Source organism: Furipterus horrens, unplaced genomic scaffold (assembly GCF_987537825.1).
Source record: "Furipterus horrens unplaced genomic scaffold, mFurHor1.1.pri manual_scaffold_3, whole genome shotgun sequence".
In the NCBI taxonomy this organism is placed as follows: Eukaryota; Metazoa; Chordata; class Mammalia; order Chiroptera; family Furipteridae; genus Furipterus; species Furipterus horrens.
In genome coordinates, this window is record NW_028327173.1 from 44977004 (window position 1) to 44998513 (window position 21510).

General features: G+C 41.0%; 1 protein-coding gene across 1 annotated transcript in view; it reads left to right on the plus strand.

Annotated features, from left to right (window-relative positions):
* Positions 1 to 14270, plus strand: part of ATG4C (autophagy related 4C cysteine peptidase) — a 154704-nt gene extending 140434 nt beyond the window's left edge. Inside the window, exon 11 of the mRNA XM_090269557.1 lies at positions 14106 to 14270. Within this exon, the coding sequence (XP_090125683.1) occupies positions 14106 to 14255 (150 nt within the window). The 3' untranslated portion in view covers positions 14256 to 14270. The remainder of the gene's footprint in view (positions 1 to 14105) is intronic.
* The last annotated feature ends 7240 nt before the right edge of the window (positions 14271 to 21510 follow it).

A 21510-nucleotide genomic window follows, 5' to 3' on the forward strand; every position in this document is an offset into this window, starting at 1 on the left:
ATTGTGAGGAGATACTCTTGTCCTTTGAAAGGTTGTATAAGACTATCCCGAGAGAAGCAAGGATGGGTCCCCTAAAGGGCATAAAACACTGATGAGGTCTGGGTCCCATGCAGAGCTGCCAGGCCAGGACTAAAAGATTATTAGAACGAAAATCCTTCAGTAGCTGGTGTAGGCCCCCGGATGCTCTCTCAGTGATTGGTGGTGGCAGCCTGGGAGGGGACTTTCTCACCAGGAATAGGGGAGTGAGGAAACAAAAATCACCCATGTCCAAGGGCAGTGTTCCCACTGACTCAAGATCCCACCCAGATACCACATTATATTTAGTAGTCGTATCTTAGTTTTCTTGTTGACTGTCGCAGTTTCTTAGCCTTTCCCAATTTTGATGAACTTAACAGTTTTGAGGAGTACTGGTCAGGTACTTTGTAAAATGCCCTTCAGTTGGAACTTGTCTACTGTTTTTCTCATGACTAGACTGAGGTTATGGGTTTAGGGCAGGAAGACCAGAGGTGAGGTGCCATTTTCATCACATCTTACCAAGAATACATATTATCAACATGACTTATCACTCTTGATGTTTTGACTGTGATCACCTGACTGAGGTAGTGTTTGTTGGGTTTCTCTCCTCCACATGCTGGAAGGAAGTGACTATGTACAGCCCATACTTCAGGAAAACCGCAGCTGACTCACGTTGGGCCAGATTCCCTTTTCCAGGAATTAAGAATTGGGATTTAGAGGTGCTAGTCAATCTTCTATGGTGTAACAAGGGGTGGGTAGCCTTGTTCACAGAGAAGCAAGGAAAACTGGTTTGAAGAGAGAAAATAATGACTATAACAGAGAGAATGAAATCAATGGAAGGAATCCAGTGAGCAAGAGAGAGAGAGAGAGAAAGGGGTGAGAATCTGCCTTGTTTAGGAGTGCCCAGTATTTAGTTGCAGTCCCTTGATTGATGTGCACTTCCTGCTATTGCATTAGTTGAGATATTCACATATGCTTACAATAACCTCCACATCCTTCCTTAAAAAAAAAAGACAATTTCTATAGTTTTTGATAACTCATAATTAATGTTACTTAAGTAAGATGTTCTCAGATAATTTTTAAACAACCCTTGTACAGGAAGACCGATGTGCTTTCTCTCCACCTGTAAGATGCAGGCTGGAGGAGGTGAGGAGGGGAGGTCCTGGCCCCCTGGTGGTGGGCGTGGCTTTAGAATCCTGGCTCCTTCTTTACCAGCTTTGGCACCTTAGGTGAGTTAGTTAGGTCTTGGCGTTGTTACTTATAAAATAGGTATAATACTACCTATGCCTCAGGGCTGTCGTGACCCTTAGAGGAAAGAAAGTGTATAAAGTTCTTAGTTGATAACGTGCTTCTCATCAGCATTAATAATACTCCCGCTCTTCTCTTAGAAGTTGCCCACTCTGTGAATTGGTCCTTGCTCACCTGGGCAGAATGTCGCTGCTCAAAAACCTAGTATAGGTCTCCATTACAAAGGAAGGCTCTCCCTATGTTATAATTACTAATTTATCTCTCATACTAAAATACGATTTCATTTTTTATACCCATAGTATTTAACACTGGGCTTTGGGCATAGATGGCACCTAACACATGAATTTGTTGTTTAATTCAAATATTTATTAGGCAATTCCTGTCATGTTTAGAGGAAAGGACTGCAATTATAGGTGAAAATGTAAATGATAGTGAACAGCACCCAACAGTGTGCAGTGTTTTCAATACTTTGTGCAATTGGAGCTCGCAGCGGACGTGTGAGGTTGCAAGGCAGGGTTTTTACCTCCGTGTCTGCCAAACATGGAATCTGACTACCCGAGATTAAGTGACCTGCTTATACGTAGTCACCAGTCCATGAGAGGAGGCGAATTCAGAGGCCTTGGGGGTCCAAGTTTAGTGCTCTTTGCACCTGGGAGGCATCAGTACGAAGGACTGTTGTCTGCACAGGATTCCTTTAGGACAGGATGTGCAAGTGGCAAATGGGAGTTGCTACCAAGAAGAGGGAGGAGAAGAGGGATGCTTCCTTGCTGTGAGGGGCCCATCAAAATTATAGCTTGAAGCTTATTTTTACAGTGCGATAGCGTACCCCGTCTCAGCTGAGCAGAATCCTGTGAAACACAAGTTTAGCTCAGCAGAATTCATCACCAGCTGAGACTTAAAAATGTGTCTGAGCTCTGTACTTATTGAACACACGAAGAGTATGGATATCAGGTTATTCGGCTGTGAAATAATATCAACAAAGTTAGTTATGTTTAATTTAACTGTTGAATGGAGGTTTAGCAATTTGGGACCGAAGCCTCGATGAGGAATGGAGAATGGGCAAATCAAACACTAAATTTCCTTCTCCTAATAGCCCAGGCTCTGCCAAGAGGAAAAAGTGCTTTCCCACCTCTGCCTATCATCATTAAACCCCGAGCAGTACCTGTCTTGGGCCTTTCAATTTTTCCTAACCTCCTCCAGGGAAGAACAATCTGCAAACAGTATCAGGTCCCAAAGCCCCAGGAGGAACCCCTTGAAAGCCAGAAAGAGTGAAGATCGACTACCATTCCTTTTCTTAAATACTTCTCTAGGAGGACACTTTCAATAATCTTATTTGTATATACTGACATGATACAAACTGTGGGTCAGGGAGCAGCAAGTAGTATGCATGGGGCTGTGCCCCATCATTGAGAATTAGTATCTGTCTTCTGTCATCTGTAGCGTTTAATGTTTAATGGTACAATGTTCCTTTTCCTCCTTCCCCTTCCTTCTTTGTTTAATTCCCATGATTGCCCTGAGTGGGAGTCAGTAAGGACACTATCGGCACTTTGGGCTGGGCAGGTTTTTACTGTGCGGGCTTCCTGTGCGTTTGAGGATGTTCATCAGCCTTGGCTCCTGCACTCCAAAGGCAATAGCAGCTTCATAATCATTGTGACAACCAGAATCGTCTCTATGAGCTCTCTGATTGAGAACCACTGCTTGTTGATCTGGTTGATTTTCATAAACCAGGGAGCAAGAGGAGGAAAGCGTTCTTTTGAAAGTTCCTGTGATTTTTATGTTAAGAGCTGATAATTGAATGGAATGGAATTAACCTGACAGGATGTGGGAGTGGTACCCAAGTCCCCTCCCCTGCCTCTACCTAACAGGCTGAAAAGCTAAATACTCACTTTTATAGATGTTTTGGTATATAGCATGCATCATGGAGTCTGGTCAAGGATTCATAAGTGGGAGTCTGCTGAGGGCACTGGGAAGGCTTTGGCTTTTCCTGGTAAATGGGAAGGGTAGAAGCGGCACATCTCATCTGTCTTCTTCCTGACTTGCGTATAAATGTGATGGCAGGAGCAACAGCAAGTACATCACATCATGAGGAAAAGGCAATTTAAAGCAACGTTAGCAACTGCATATGTTCAGATTTCTTAAGCAAGAAAATTTACCTCCTATTTGTTTAAGCCTCCCAAGCTTACCTGTCAATAGCAGTAGAAAGCACTTCTAAATGATACAGCATCATTTCAAATGATATTTGTAAAGGTTATGCAATAATGTAGCAATATTTTTATGCTTTAGTATTGGTGAAAAACAAGGGGTGTGTATGTGTATACGTATATTTCCACTATATAATCCTTCCTCACATACTACAAAAACATTCACACACACAAAATAAATAAACAGGAATTTTTGTAAATTGTTAACAGTGTTTTTCTTTGCACAATGCATCTAAGAATTTTTTACACTTTTGTATTCTGTACTTTACAATTGTTCTTTAATACACCTGCACTATTTTTAAACAAAAGAACAATGTGTGTGAGCATAACACACATATGTAAAGCTCATGCAGGCTGTGGGTGTGCTAGGAGAAGGAGCATCTCCCATCACAAGAAGCAGTCACCTCACTATACACAGCCCCAGCAGGTGAGCACGGGCTGCTGGCAAGAGGCCTAAAACTGAACATGAGACAGTAAGATCATTAATCACGTGGCATTTAAATCATGAAAATGAGAAGTATATGTAGTTTCTTCAATATGTAAAGGCACCTTGCGTAGAAATGGGTCCATTCCCTTCTTTATTCACTCCAAATATTTGCTGACGACCATATGTGGGGTACGGTGCAAATCCCACTATGAACCCCAAACATCCATGATCCCTGCCTTCATGGAATGTACAGTTTACTAACGACAATAATCATTTATCAAACAATCACTCAAATGAGAGTGAGTGAGATAAGCCCTGAGAACGGACAGCAGAGGGAGCTGTGAGAGGTAGCGATCTGATCAAGTTTGGGGATTTATTTTAAGATGCCTGAAGAGGCCTTGCTGAAACTGAGGTCTGAAGCGCTAACTAGAGAACATAAGTAAGAAGAGAGCTCTAGGCAAAAGCATTTACCTGGGACAGAAGGAACGTGGTCTGCCTGAGGAAGGGAAAGAGGCTGGGGAGCATTGGCCTGGGACCCCTGGAGCACAGAGCATGGGGGCTTGAGTGGTGTGAGATGAGGCTGGAGAGGCAGGCAGGGGCTAGACCATGCAGGGTAAGGAGTCTAGTCTTTAGGCTTTCTATCACCCATGAAACATCCTGACGAGCTTTAATCAGGGGAGTGATATGACTTGTGTTGTGAAAGGGTCCCCTCTGGCTGCTCTGGATCTTCAGGTTAGAATCAAAGTCCATGAATGGAAGTGAGAAGGAGATGAAATTTGACTAAATGTGAGGAAGAAACTTTCTGATCACGAGATAAATAATAACGACCACATATTCAGCTATTATAACTGTAAGGCACTTTGCTAGATGTTTGTAAAGTTAAAGAAAATTTTAAATTTAATCCTCACAACAATTTTAGGGGTCAGATACCATTGTCATCCCACTTTACAGATTAGGGAATTGAGGCTCAGAGAGGCTGAGTGAATTACCCAATGTCACACTGCTAATAAATAGTGACCCCAGCACTTGAACTGAATTCTGGTTAAAGCTAAAGCCCTTTCTTCATCACAAAGCAACACGGACCCCCCACCGCAGGAGCTGCCATCCTCAGCATGAAGGGAGAAGCGGGGTGGCAACCTCTGTGAAGGGCTTGCCTGAACTGGGGGTTCTTGAATTTTCCAGAGATATAGTGCTTGACCTGCTTCCCACTCACTGGGACACTGAATTCTGGGAGAAGCAGGCGTTTTCTCCTTGTGTCCTTTCCTAGAGAGCTGGGGATATCTCTGTCTACCTTCCTGGCTAGAATCATCTCCCACGAAATCATATTTCCTTGCAGCCTGGAGACATCTTCTTTCCGACCATTCTTGGAGAGAAGCCGCTGACTGGGGCCCGCTTGGGAGAGATTCCAAAGGCTATCTTGCCGGGGGAACTCTACTCTCCACTTGCTCTTGGGCACTGGAGGAACGAGACGAAGATGGGGCTCGTGAACACAGACCTTTTGCAGACCTGAGCCCATGCCAGGGTGAACTCCACAGATAAGGACGCACATCCGTTGTTATCAGGTGTTATTGATTCTCAGGAGATGAGTGAGAGATTAAGAAGTTATCAAGCACCTCCGACTTCCTTTCTGAAGTCACAGAGCTGCTGTGGCTCTGTAACAACCCTGAGCATGATGAACACTTGGGGATAGGGGTAATTTTTAAATCAAGAAAAATGCTCTTCTCTGCAAGAAAATTTGGCCACTAACTTCATTTGACAGGTGTAATAGACGGTGGTAGTTTTGGGGGAATACATGGTGTAAAGTAAAGCAAGAGAGGTAATAAGCATCTTGGCATTTATTCTTTATGTAGGAATATTTGTTCCTCAAAGTCAGACTACGTGGAATATTAGCATTTGAATAAATTATTCAACACCTTCTAGAGAAAGCAAGGGGAGAAATCTTTTCAGCATTATAACATGGCAATCTACAAGGTAGTAGAAAAAGAAGGCTGTCATTTTTTCTTCAATTACAAAAGGCAAATATTTATTATTTATAAGTATTCGCCTCGTATAGGCTTAAATGTTATTTATGAACCTGTTGCACAGTGATTTTCAATGTAACTCATTATTTTTAGCCTTAGGGTGTTGTAAAGGAGCATGGATATATTTAATGACACTCTGCTAGTCAGCGCAATTACACTGTAATCATTATGTAAAATGTGCTATTAATTAAACCAATTTCTAGTTAGAACATTTGCTTCTGCAGGGCTTAATCTTAATCTTCAGCAATCTTTCTCTCTGTTTTTCACCTATTAATTATATGATTACTTTTTAAGTTAATATGATAGAATGTTTTTTATTTTTAAGCTTAATATTGTCAGTTAGGAATATCTCTCAAATGGGTCTGGTGTTTATGGGTCAAAGATTATTTTTATGCAACTGGATTTTAAAAAATAAATCAAACTCTTATATGTTCCCTTTTCGGCATAAGCAGCATTATTCACGAAAATTCTTAGGTTCATGACTTACAAAAAATACCGTTTCATTTTACTGCATTCATTTCAGTATCAAGTCTGGGTTCGTTAAAATGCCCTTTTCTTCTTAGAAGGTGTTACATCAGACTTACACTTTACGTTAGTAATTTGCTAGAGAAACTCAAAATAGGCTAAATAGTTGATGTTTTCGGTGAGTGGAGGAGGTCAATAGCCTCCCTTTATAGGCCTTTCCACTCCCTCTCTCCCAAAAGCCTTTGAATACTTACAGTAGTCCCTCTCTATATCGCGGTTCACTTATCGCAGCCTCGCTGTACCGCGGGGTTTTTAAAAATATTATATTTATTTAGTTATCACGAATTTTTCACTATATTGTGGGATTTTGCGGTACTGTATATGTATGTTGTTAAAGTTACATAGGTTTAAGAGTGTAGAATATGTTTAAGAACGTAAGTAGTGTTTATAAAAGTGTGGAAAAGGCTAATAAGGGACTGGGAATGGTTTATAAGTGTGAAGGAAGGGTTTATAAAGCCTTAAAAATATATAAATACTAAAATAAATGTAAGGTTCCTACTTCGCGGATTTTTACCTATCGCAGGGGAATCTAAAATGCAATAGCCACGATAAGTGAAGGAATACTGTATATTGCTGTGTTTTCATTAACAGGGGTGGAAAACCTGCTTCCTGATCTTTACTAATGATTCTTGCTGATGAAGATTATAATAGCATTTCTTTAAAAAAAAGTATTCTTTTCTCTTTAGAATGACCCCTTGTGGAAGGGAAGTAAAAAAAAAGAAGGGAACAGGTTAGTATACAGAGGCATGACAGGTGGGGGATGGATACCATTTTATTGTCTTCTCATTTGCACGCCATTCACCTCCTGAGAAGGGGAGAGATGAGTTTCAAAAACCCCAAGCAGTTGAATAGAAGTGAGGACCCACCTTGAAGAGATAAGAAGATAGATCCCAAAGGAGAACTTGTGGATCATAGGTACAGGTCTCCAAGAAGTTCTCTACAACCTTCACCCTTGTCCTGTAGATGGAACAACATGCTCCGGAAAACTGATGGGATTATTTTGATGAGAGTTGAAAACAGAAGCTCTTATTAATATTTAAATTCCTGCGTGCACCTTGACCACTCCACAAAGTGTGAGGCTTAGTCTTCTACATCAAAAATGCCTGACGTTTGGCCCTGTGAAAAACTCTGGGAGGGCCAGGAGATCCTGACTGTCCCTCAGTGCCCTGATGAAATGTGTTTGTTCATCTTGCGTGCTGCCTGGAGTTGACGCTGGCAATATCAATCACTCCCTGCTTATGTGCTAACATGGCTGCCCCTGCTTAAACTGTCCACATGTTGTAACTCAGAAGGAGTTGGGAATCAAAAGCAGTGTTATTTATGTACTTCCTTTAACTTGTTGCATACTACAAAAATATCCACCCTGACACCAAATGCTAGGAAAAGGAATTTATCTATCAATATGAAACACCCACTGAACCAGTATCAAATCCAGCCAACAGTTATCACCTTATGAAGCATCCAATGAAGTCCTATGGCCTTGTTTCCAAGTGATTAATTTTCTTTGGTTGCTGGCTTTAGATAGAACATAGACTCACTATGAAAAGTTATGTGGTATCAATGTCAGAAGTTCTCTAGCTGAAGAGGAAAGGATGATGAAAGAGAGCTAGAATTTCACCATGGAATTTTCAAATGGAGCTAAGTTCAAAACCCTTATAGAAAAGGTGAATAAATTGAATGAGAACTTTGTATCATGAAAAATACCACAAATCATGATAACATGGGGAATTATTTGCATCATATATGACAAAGGGCTAATGGTTTGATATACAAAGAACCTTTGCAAATCAATAAAAAAGCTAATGATCCAACAGAAAATAAAAACATGAACAACATAGAAAAAAAATCTAAATGATCAACAAACATACAGAACAGGTACTCAGCTCACTCCTATTTTATAAAATGCAGATCAAAACAACAAGGACATACTATACTTATCAGAGAGGTAAAACTTTTAAAATTTAATGCTATGAATTAAAGAGAACGTGGGGAAATAGGCATTGCCATGCAATGTATATGTTATATGATTTTGAGCTCTCTCTTAGATGGGAATTTAGTAGTAGCCATAAAGATATAAAATGCATACACTTTGACCTAGATTTATGCAAGGATGGATATAGTCCCACAAGAAAGCAACAAAATATGTACAAAGGAATTTAATGCAACCTAGTTTGTAATTTCTAAAAACTGAAAATACTTAAATGATCATAAGAAAGAGATAGTTGAATAAATCATGGTATAGTCACAAAATGGAATACTGTGTTGCTATTAAAAACAATAAGGTAGATACATATGTAGAGACATGAAATACCCAAAACACAAATTTGAAAGAACATAAGAACCCCTATGTTCATCGCAGCATTATTTACAATTGCCAAGATATGGAAGCAGCTCAAGTTTCCATCAGTAGATGAGTGGATAAAACAACTGTGGGGTATTTATACAATGGAATACTACTCAGCCATTAAAAAGGAGAAAATTTTACTCTTTGCAATAGTATGGATGGACCTGGAGAGCATTATACTAAGTGAATTAAGCCAGTCAGAGAAAGACAAATACCATATGATTTCACTCATATATGAAATCTAATGAATAAAACAATTAACAAACAAAATAGAGACAGACTCATAAATGGAGAGCAGGATGACAGCTAAGGAGGGGGAGGTTAGGGGGTGGAGGGACTGAGCAAAAAGGAAAAGAGCTCATAGACATGGACAACAGTATGGTGATTGCAGGGAGAGGGAGTTATAAGGGGATTAAATGATAATGGAAAAATACAATAAAAATTTTAATTTTTAAAAACTTTTCAAAATAAATAAATAAAAAGGATAAGGTAGATGCATATGTAGAAACATGATATAATTTCCAGAATGTGTGACCTTGAGCAAGTTACTTAATCTGTGTCTCAGTTTCCTCATCTGTCATATAATAAACTTTAATATTACATAGAAATTGTATAATGCTGAATAAGTAAACATCAAAAACTATAATAATGGCATTTACCTCAAATGACTATTGTGAGGAATAAATAAGTTAATATATATATACATAGATAGTGTTTAGACTAGCTGGAACATTGTAGATACTATATAACTGCTAGACTTTAACATTATTATTATTGTTACATATTTTTATGTGAAAAAAGCAAGTTTCAAAAAGGTATGTAGAGTGCAAAAACACTTGTGTAAAAAAATAAATGGATAGACATATTTTGAAGGATACACAGGAGCTACTGATAGTGGTTAATCTAAAGGGTGAAACTTCTATTCACTTTATACCCTTCTGTGTGAGCTTATGTTGGTTTTATATTTATAAAAAATGCAAAAACAAAACAAAAACAAACAATGTGAGAATTAGGGACTAAAACAAGATGCAGACAGAGAAAGATGTTTTTCTGGCAGATATTATTCATTATTCATCCATTCAAAGAACACTTATTGGGTATCTACTGTAGTATGGGCACTGATTGTAAAATATGAATAAGACATGATGATATGATTCCTCACAAGTGCATTGTCTAATGAGGGAGAGAGACACAGAAGAAAAATATTCAAATTGCTGAGGGAACTCAGAGAGGAAAATAATAAATTCTGGTGGTAATTTCTGGCTGGGTTTTGAAGGAGGAATAGGAGTCTTCCTGGTGAGCATACAAAGTTGAGAAGGTAAACCTAATATATTGTGAGAGAAATCAGAATTATGGTTGTTCTAGGGTGGAAGAATTAATTGGGACAGAGGCACAGGGGACAGTCTGAGGGTGATGGAAATGTTCTTATTTTCATACGAGTATAGGTTGCAAAAGTATATGCAGTTGTCAAAAGTATATGCAGGTGCGATTAAGATATATGCATTTTGACTTCTGGCCAAGATGGAGGTGTAGACAGACACGCTGCATCTCCCTCCACAACTAAGAAGGAAGGCAACTACCTCAAAACTAGAGACAATTAGAAGTTCCAGAAAATCAAACTACATGGAAGTCCAGCAAACAAAGATATAAAGAAGAAATACTCATCCAGACAGGTAGGAGGGGTGGAGTTGGGGCAGAGAGGATGCAGTGTGTTGGCAGCAGCAGCTGCAGGCCAGCAGAAAGCACAGTCACATGTTTTAAAAAGTCGGGAGGGTCACTGGGGGAGCGTTCCCAGCTCCTCACCGGACCTCTCAGCTCATGGTCCCAACACCGGGGAAAATCAAGTCTCATTGATTCTGACTGTGCAAACCAGTGGGGGTTGGGGTGGAGGCAGAAACTGCTGGTCTCTCAGCAGAGTCAGCTTGCTTAAAGGGCCCCCATGGTCCTAGAACATCCGCAGGCCCACCCACTCTGGGAACGATGGCCAGAGCAGCAGCTAGAGAGGTGCCAGTCTGGTGTGGAAGTGGGAGAGGTTCCTGGAAAAGGGGCAAGTGCTGGGCAGGCAGCATTGTTCCCTCTCAGACCCTTCCCCCACATACAGCGCCACAACGTGGCGAAACAAGTCGCCCTGCACTGACGAATCCCTATGGCTCTGCCCCTTACAACATAACAGGAGCAACAGCTCTACCTGGGATGCGGAGGCAAACAAACACAGGAACCTCTCGGAATGAGGAGACAGAGAAGTATGGCCCAAAAGGGAGAACGGATCAAGGTTCCAGTGGGAGAACTAAGCGATGAGGAGAGATAGCCAACCTAACAAACAAGGAGATAGCCAACCTAACAGATGTAGAATTCAAAACACTGGTGATAAAGATGCTCACAGGCTTGACAGATATGCTTGAGTATGGCAAATGCATAAGAGAAGAAGTGAAGGCTATGCTAAGTGAAATGAAGGAAAATCCACACAAAACCAATGGTGAAGGGAAGAAAACGGGGTTCAAATCAATGATTTGGAACATAAGGAAGAAAAAAACAGTCAACCAGTGCAGAATGAGGAAGCAAGAATTGAAAAAAATGAGGAAAACTTCCCAAATTTTCCGAAGAAGATAGACATACAGCTCTGGGAAGCACGGAGGGCCCTGGGCGAGCTGGACCCAGAGGGGACCACGCCAGGACGAATCATGATTGAGATGCCAAAGGTGAAAGGTAAAGACAGAGTCCTGGAGACAGCAAGAGAGAGCAGAAAGTTGCCTACAGGGGAGTGCCTATAGGACTATCAGCTGATTTCTCAGAGGTCACTTTGCAGGCAGGAAGGGACTGGCAAGCAGTATACAATGTGATGAAAATCAACCTACAACCAGGATTACTCTATCCAGCAAGGCTATCATTTGAAATGGAAGGGCAGATGAAGAGCTTCCCAGACAAGGTGAAGCTAAAGGAGTTCATCATCACCAAGCCATTATTATATGAAATGTCAAAGGGACTTACTTAAGAAAAAGAAGATCAAAACTATGAACACTAAAATGACAACAAACTCACAACTATCAACAACTGAATCTAAACAATAAAAACAAAATCCAACTAAGCAAACCAGAATAGGAACAGAATCATAGGTATGGGGATCATTTGGAGGGTTATCAGCTGGGAGGGGGAAGGGGGAGAAATGGGGATTTGGTGCAGGGAGTAAGAAGCATAATCAGTTGGTACAAAATAGACAGGGGGATGTTAAGAATAATATAGGAAAGAGTGAAGCCAAATAACTTATATGTACAACCCATGGACATGGACATGAACTAAGGGGGGTGGGATTTCTGGAGGGAAGGGGGGTATTGGGCAGAGGGGAGCAAAGGAGAAAAAATTTGGAACTACTGTAACAACATAATCAATAAAATATACTTAAAAAAAGATATATGCATTTTACCATATGTAGATATACCTTGATTTTTTTTAAGTGATAAAAAGAGAGGAATGTGTCACTGAATACCTGGTGAGGTACAGAGAAACGGAGAGGGTGCCAATGTGTATACAAATGGCATCCTTAGCAAGTTGCCAATATGTTAGTTCTGGCTACATGACTATGTGTGATAATCCAATCCCATTGGGGTATTCAAACACATCTGAGAGGAAGGCAGTCCACTCCCTACCTTCAAGCAACCTCCATTCCAATAAAGGGGAGACTTCCAGGGCAAGGAGTTGGGGCTTGCTCAGTTTGACCCTCTAAATCCTTGGAACCCCATTTCAAGGGGGCCCTCTCTGCCCACACATGTGTGCAAGGCTTCATCACAAGGTCTTGTTGACCTTGGCATAATGACAAGTGTAATCCTCACATGAGGGTGGTTCATGAATAGATTTTCTAATACATTAAGCACAGCATTCTTGGCTCATCTTTCAGGTATGTGCATACATCTTTTGTTGCCTCTTTGATTTCATGAGAAAGTTTCTATTATAGACCACAGATGGGGACAAACCCTCCTCTTTCATTTCTGAACCATCCTGTACTTGGATTCCCTCTCTGGGCCTTAGTGGAGCCAAAGTCTTGTCTTCCAAGTTGGTGGAGTTGGGATTTGAACATAAGGCTTGTGTTCTTTCTATTATATTCATACGTCCCACCAGTTCGTTTAAAGCTGATATAAGTAGAAACTTACACCTGCCACACCTATGCTTGCAGAAAGATCTGACTTTCATTAAGTCTTAAATGTCTTCCCTTTATAATGAGATTAGAAGGTAAAATACTTAACCCAATGCCTGGCACACAGAAAGAGATCAATAAATGGTATGCTTATTCATCACCTCAGCTATGTTACTAATGGCATGAGACAAGATTTTGTCAGACTCACAAGCTGGGGCAATTAGAGAAATCTTGGACTCAGACACCCAAGTAATAAGTATCATTTTTGGTAGCCTTAAGTAGTCCATTTTAAGGATATTGGTTCTTATTTCTAATGCAGTGGTGCCACTGAAGGTTTTGAGCAGAACGATAGATTCCTTTGAAAGACTCAGGAAGACCTAGTAGGTGTCATTTATTATAAGACAGGCAGCAGATGATGGTGGCTCAGAACAGCATGGTAGCAATGGAGGTGGTGAGAAATGGTCAGGTTCTGGGGCTATTTTGAAGATGAAGCTAGATGGATTTCCTGATGCTTGTAAGGTGGGTGTAAGAGAAAGAGAGATGTCCCAGATTGCTCCAAGGTTAACAACGTGAAGGTGAAATTGCCCTCAACTTCCTTCCTTCCTTCCTTCCTTCCTTCCTTCCTTCCTTCCTTCCTTCCTTCCTTCCTTCCTTCCTCCCTCCCTCCCTCCCTCCCTTCCTTCCTTCCATATATATGTGCTGAGGGAGAGATACAGTTATTCTTTCCTAAGAGCCAAGAGGTGCAAAGAGGTACCTGGCAGAGTTGCTGTCTGAAGAAAAACACCATTGTGGCCCCACTCAAAATAGAGGCGTGTTCGTGAGGAACAGAAGTCAGGGAAGGATGGAGAGATGTGGAGGAGGAACAAAATAGCTCTAAACTGATCCCCCCACCCCCCACCCAAGCTTTGGCTACTCTGTTGCTTTTTCATACTTACCAGTCCTGCCCTGGGGCAGGTTCCCACCTTACCACCCCCCCCCCCCCGCCACTTCCCTGTCCTCCTCTCCCCCTGCCCAGTGGGTAGGGAACACCCTTCCACTGGGGCCTGATCCTTACAAATGTGTATTAGGAAATATTTTCTCTGTACCACTCTGTCTTGGAGTGTTTCGATGGTCCAGGCACTCAGAAGCGATGCGTATTCCCTGAGGGCTGCATGCATTGTCTTCCCTAACTTTATTTCTCCCCGCTTCCTTTCAGGTGAATCTAGTGAACATATTCAGGATCACACAGAGCAAGAAGCTTTCTGAGGAAAGGGCAGGCAGCCTGCAAACTCCAGCTGGTGAACTGTTTGCGGTAACTCTATTTTTAATATACATTGCTGACCCTAATGATGGTCTATTGAGATGAGGGCAAGAAATGTCTGATCAAGTGGAGATTAATTTTTGACTGTGTCGCCCAGAATGCATGAAAATGCACTCCTTTTTCTATTTAGACTCCCAGGATGCTTTGATTGATTGACTAGTTTACAAATGAAGGTGATAAAATTAGGTTGAAGACCACATACATTTCTTAAAATGAGGCTGGCTGGTCGTGGAGACAATGAGGTTTGGACAGATTGTATTGCTGGTTTAGGCAATCTTCTGAGCATGTCAAGATTTATAGACCTGTACTGTAATGTTACAATTGCAGCTCACTGATATAGGTTTCTTTTCAAATTCTTTCCCATTTTATTTGAAAAAGGCCATTAGAGAGTTATAGACTATTGAAAAAGCTTTTTCTTTGCTAACCCTTAATAAACTCTTCCAAACAAGGACTACTGCATTTTTATATTAAATTTAGACCCAAATCTATAAAACATGCTACCCCAGGTTGAATAATTTGATTATTATTATCTAAATGGAGTTATGGTTCATACTGGTTTGCAGTAATGTACATAGTAAATAAAATGTAAGTTGAGATTTGTATAAGACCATAGGATGCTGGGTTTTCTTTTTGTTGTTGTTTTCTATGAGCCCTTCTTTGGGGAATCTCAGCCAATTTTCCCTGAGATGAGAAATTAAAAAGAAAAAAAAAGAGGTCCCAGTGGTGAAATTAATGCTGTGTTGTACTAAAAACAAATTGCTATTAATATTTACTTGTTCTCATCATAATAGAGGCAAGCTAGAAATGTCTCAGGAGTTACCCAACTAATAAGATTTACCAAGGGAACCAAAAAGCATGAGAAAATACTCAGCAGAATTAGAAATAATTATTCCATTGTAAGTTATGATGTGAGAAATAATAGATGAGATTCTGAAGTTATTTATGAATTAGTCAATTCTGTTTCATACATTTTTGCCATCAAAATAACTTATGAAATCATTTTCCAGGCCCATAGCATTTTATGAGAGTTCTGTACTTGGTTAAAGATTTTTTTTTGAGGGCTTTCTGCAGCTACTCTGAATTCTTTGGTGATGCCCAGATTTTGACCTAAGTTTTCCCCTCTGAGGGTGACCCGCTGGCAGTGCCAGAACCTTCCCTGAAGTCTCCATGCCAGAGGTAAAGAGCCTACGGGGAAGCACTAAGGATCTGACCAGTTTAGCAGGCAGGGCGCAAGGTCAGAGGTGATGTGGGTGAAGGGCTCAGCCTGTGCCTGGCCCTTAGTGAGTGCTCAGAGATCATGATAATGATTGTCACTGTGAATATTATTTTTGCTATGCCTCTTGTTGCCAGGGGGCAAGATAAGCACAGTGCAAGCCCCAAAATCTAGTTTAGACTGTTGCTAACATGCTATATGACCTTGAGCAAATCCCTTACTATCTGTTCCTCTGCCTTAGGATGCCCAGGTACTTCTAGGGGCCATTTTCTCGGGGGTAAAGTGAGGTAACAGACGCGAAAGCCCTTTGAGAAGTATAGAGTGCTGTGGGAGATTCAGTAATTAGTTTTAATCATCATCAGGTATTTGCTATCCAGCCTTTTTAAAAGTGGAGAGTGGACCGTTGTGAACAGTCAGGAAGTGTGTGGAGCCTTGTGAAGAGTCAGTAAGTGTGGGGGACCTTCTTTAACCACTGAGGGCAGTTTACAGGGGCGTTACCAGTGTGAGTGAGAGGATTTAAGGGGACTTGGGGTCAAGTGGTTTGAAGAACCCAGCAGAGCACCAGACTGCTGCCACTGATTTAGTTTATAAGTGGATGAACTTTGAAATGCAGAACATCGGTTCTGCAGAAGGTTGTCATATTTCTGGATGATTTATGCGGAGAAGTCTGAGACTATGCTGGGTTCGCTTTCGATCCTCCAGTGCCAAGAGGAAATATGCTGATGGTAGGCATAGTGCCTGGGTGGCTGGTAAAGACTCCAGTGCCAGAAGACATGGCAGAAATGGACCGAGTTGATTTCAGGGAAGATGCTGATGAAATCTGCAGGCCTCCTCCATCTCTCTTTGGGAGACGTCGCAGTTTGGAATTTTGTACACAAGGTTGCCTCAGCTGACTTTTACCTTCACGCAGCCAAGCCCCCGTCAGTGCTACCTGTTCAGGCTGTAGCTGCGATACAGGATGCAACGCCCCTTAGGAAGAAGTCCCATCCGTCATCCCTCACCCCAATGTGTGGCCCGCCCGGTGTCAAGAAGTGCTTTGTGGTCTAATTTCAGGGAAGGGACATTTAAAAACTGACTTCAGGTTGCTACATCTTAAATATACCCATGCATTAATATTTTAAGCGTTCAAAGGCAATGTCAATTTTTCTCAATAACATTCTTTTGTTTAATTAAGTAGGTCATTTATGTGTAAAAGAGTCTACTTTTTTCTTTTTAACCCATGGAGCTTAACGAAGCTATTTTTATTTTGCATGAAAAGAAGATTATGTAGACGGTATACAGTTAAATTTTTCATGAACTGACTCTTATGAAAAAAAGATTGCCCTTCCACTGCAAGGTAGACAAAGTGGAATCCCTACTGGTAAAGGCTGGGTGACTCAGAAAAATCACACTGAATGGGAGGGGCTGAGTCCAGGCATGCAGTGGCAGCAACCCTGGTGGGCTGAAGGCTCTGGAAATGCGGGTGGGTGTTGAAGCAGGGGCTCATCTGCACCAGCAGGGTCCTCCCACCACCTGTCCCATTGGGCATGTTTAATGACGTGGCTGCCATGTTTCTCATGTGGGAGAATAGCACGTGTTTCCTTTCTTCCCGTCACCCTTCCAACGCTCCGCAGCATACACAGTGATGAAGTCCGTGGCAGTGACAAGAGACAGTCCATTCAACTCCAGCATGACGTCATTAGCCTATTGGTAATCTTTTTAAATGTTTGCCAGAAAGAGGGGAAATCTTAGCAACAGAGGTATTTGCAGGTTTGGATAAGTTTGAAACATAGTGATTTTTCAATCTCATAAACCAGCCAATCCAGGGGCCTGTTAGTCTACAAGTGTCTGCCATCTTTCTCAGGGTGTCAGAGCAAATCGAGTGACGGATCACTTTTCAATGTCACTGCTCGAGACCAGTGACAATCAGTGAAATGATTGTGTCTGCCTCTACACATATCTGTAATTGATTGCCTAAACCCTACGACTCTCTTTCCCAGTTGATATGATGGAACATTGGAGTGAAATCACTCTCGATGAGGAGGAGCCAGGTCCATTTGTTATTTACTTCCCTGCCTGCTCCTTTCTCCCCATCCAGTGCCAATTGTCCCACAAGAGCACATTATGGTAATCAGGTGGAATGTATGTATAGGAATCAATCAAGGTGAGAGCTGTCGCAAGAGTTATGACATTACAAAGTCTGTTTGTAACTTTTGATTTATGGAAGATTTTCCGTTTTATAAATTGGGAGTGAGGCATGTTGGGATGGCTTAACCCTTGAATTCCCCTACAAAGAAAATCCACCAGGCTTTAAAGCTTATAGACAATAAGGCATTTTAATTATCTAGTGCCCATAGATAATTGGAGTTCTGACATGTTTGGCTTGTGGCCTTAGATGTATCCTTCCATTCTCTGAACACATTTCTTATTGTTGTAAAGTAAAATTGGCTTCGTTTCTGGAGAGCAAAGACATGTGATACATTTCCACTAAGGACTGATAGCCACACACGATGCTTTCTTCCTCCATGAGCCTGAGAAGCAACCATTGCCATAGTAGCACATCTGGAGAGCTTCCCTGTTCTGATGGTCGCTCTCAGAGGAGATGACTTGGAGAGGACTTCACAGACGCCAACTCTCAGGCCCACAAGATACTTGGCATAATAGCTTCATCCCCCTCTAATTTCTTACAGAAATGCTGAAGGCCTGGGCAAAGCCAGATCTAAGCTACTTTCCCAAAATGGACAGAGCCATAGGTAGTATCTTGGTATTAATAGATAGGCTTTTTGAAGCTTGGCAGCTGTCACAATGATAGCTTAAAAGGAAGCAGGAAACAAGGCACTATTGTCAGCTGATCATATTAAAATTGAGATCTTTATGTTCATCTAGTACCAACAGTCATTATGACCATCTCAAAAAGTATGCTGAGCTAGTATTGATAGTCTAATTTTCCAGACATGGCAACAGAGCCAAAAATGTGGAATACTTTGTCCAAGAACACACCACTGGTTAGTGATAGCTCAGGGTTGAAGGCCAGGCCCCCTGACTCCTGGTCCAGTAGTTTTCCAATGAACAGAATCTAACTGGATTTGGGCAACCCTCCACATTCAGAGCACAGTGGAGGATATGCTTCCTTTTTACCCCAACCCTAACCATCCCTCAACTCATCTAGGACCACCAGCTGTGCATTTTAGTTTTGTTACTCTGACCCGATAGCTCACTGTCCCACTGTGTAGAACCAGTCTCTTCATTGCTGTGGCAATAGGATAAGTCCACCCCAGCAGTCATTACTGACATACAACACAGTTTCCCCTGGTGGAGAATGAGCTCAGGGAAGAAAAATATTTGTCTGGTTCCAAGGTCACTGGGAGGCCCTTCCTTCGATCTGCTTTTTGCTTGACAATCTTGCCACATTATCATGTGTTGAGCTAAAGTTCTGTTTCTTTTTTATTAACACAGTGGACCTATTCTGCTTAAGCTTCCTTTTTGTTCCAAATGTGAATCTTAAGACTAATAAGAATGCAGATCCCAGCAGACCCACTCTCTCTCTTATAATCCATTAGGAGCGTGAGATCACTGTCTCTGGAAAACTTAAAAAACCATTTAAAAACAAAAAGATGAATAAATGAAAATGTTATGAACCTGGAAATGTTAATTAAGCCATTCTCAAGGAACAGGCTTTCCAGCCCAGATTAAAACATGCCATCATTTTTAAGTAGTTAACATCTTTCTCCTTGAAATAAGTCCAAATTAAGGACAAAATCATTATTAAAAGAAATAGAAAAGAGACCAGAAAATGGTGTTAAGAATTTGGCTATCGACATATATACTCAAGTTGGAGCAAACCATGAAGGCTAAAGCCATAAAGTGAAGTTGATTTCCAGACATACTGCAGTTCTTGCCAAGCAATCGTCTGGGTACCTTGATGTGGATTCATGGAATGTAGATGCTCACAGATCATCTCGTTGAATCTTTCCACTTTTTTTATATCAAGGAACTGAGACCCAGAAAGGGTAAGTCATTTTCTTAAAGTCATTTCACAGAGTTGAGGCTAGAACCTAAACTGTAGACTCACAATGCAGTGCTCTTTGCCCTGCATATGCCACTGAGTCGCATGATTTCAAAATAATAATAGTAATATTAGTAACTTTTTTAAATAGGCCAAATCTACACTGTACTATCTAAAGATGTGTCTCCCAGGCTTTTTCCAGGAAAGAAATAGAGCAGAGCCTTGCTTGTTGGGATATTGTTCAGCAATCTGAGCCCTCAGAAGCACAGGCACAGGCTGATACGGAAGAAAAAAGATGGAGTCCCCAAAGCAGCTGTAACGAAGCCCCTGCACTAAATGTCATTCACACAGTTCCATGGGAGGCGTCTTCAGGCTCTACTCAGTATTATTTATTCCATTTGACATATAATTCCAAGCAGATTTGAAGCAGAAAGTTAGTTGGTAGCAGCCTGACAGCAAGAAGAGGCAGCTGTCCCTTCTTACTGATAGACATTAGAATGGACAACTGGTAGCCTGACAGTGAGAGAGCTGGTGGAGAAGCTATAAAACTAGAAATAAGGACTCAAAATGTAGTATACGGGGTCATTTCAGGTAGGGGCAAAAAGCTCTACAAAAATATCTCCTGAGGGCACCATTGTCCTATATCAAAAGTAACAATGATAACTTTGTTTTGTTGAGTGCCTACCATGTGTGAAGAATGGTGTTAGGTGTTTTCATAAATTATCTCTAAGTGTTACAACTCTGAAAGGGAGATAATACAATCCTGTTTTATTGATAAAAAAAAAAAAAAAAAAGAACTGAAGTTCCAAAAATAAATAAATAAAGTATCATGACCTAAAAAAGGGAAAGTGAGGACTTGAATGTGAGTGGCCTGACTCCAAAGTCTGTGTTCTTTCCTATGTGTTCTGTTGCAAGTTCATCATCAAGATTTGGATGAGAAATAAAACGAAAAATCATACTGATTTTTCCCTACAGAAGTGAATAATGAGAATGAAATATCTTTTGGAATATGCTGGCTATATATATGTTTTTGGCACAGAATATATGAAAGGCACAATAGTCTCTCAATCGGAATCATTGAGAAATGAGGTATTATTAAACTTTTCAGAAAATTTGAGTTTCCTTTGAGTTCTAACACTTAAAAATGCAAAATGCTGCCCTGACTGGTGTGGCTCAGCTGGTGGGCATCGTCCTGCAAAGTGAAGGGTCATCAGTTCTATTCCCAGTCAGGGCACAGACCTGGGTTTCAGGTTCTGTCTCCGGTTGGGACGTGTACCAGAGGCAGCTGATGGATGTTTGTCTCTCACACAGATGTTTCCCTTCCTCTCTTTCTCCCTCCCTCCCCCTCTCTCTAAAAATAAATAAAATCTTTTTTAAAAATGCAAAATGCTTTGTTAATGTCCTTCTAAAATACACTGAATACTCCCTATTCTACCCCAGTGGAAACCTCACACATGGGCCCGGCCCCTGGGAGCTCACAGACTGTTCGGAATACAGACTTGTAAACAATTTAGTTGTAAGAAGGTGTAAACCAAGTCTTGTGGGAACCAAGAGGAGGAATAACTTTGCCTGGCAGGTAAAAATAAGTAAAAAACAAAAATCCCAACTGTAATATAGTCGCTGGCAATAAAGCATTTAAAATTTCTGTTTTTGTTTTCCAGATGAAAAACTGGTACCTGTCCAAAGTCACCGCAAAACAGCAATTACTGTAAGTGAGTGACTCCTCCAATAGTTTAATGTTAGCTTGTATGGTCATTTAATAATTTATCTTTTGGCTTCTTGGAGGTGTGTGGATGTGGTCTCTTTTCCTGTAAAAAAGGTAACAAGCTGATTTGCTAAGCTAAATACGGACTTGGGTGAGGCTTGATATTTTTCTGTCACATATGTACATCTTTCTGGATCTTTGTAACAATGCTGTAAGATTGTCATTGTTTCTCCTGTGATGAGGAATAATGAGGCCCAAGGTAACACAGCTGTCTGGTATCCAAATCAGAACTGGAATGTAGGTCTCTTGACTTATTGGTGCGGTCTCTTTCTGGGATAGGATGCTGTCTCCTGTATAACTTGTCCTGGTTTAAATGTCTGATTAGTCTTTCCTGAAA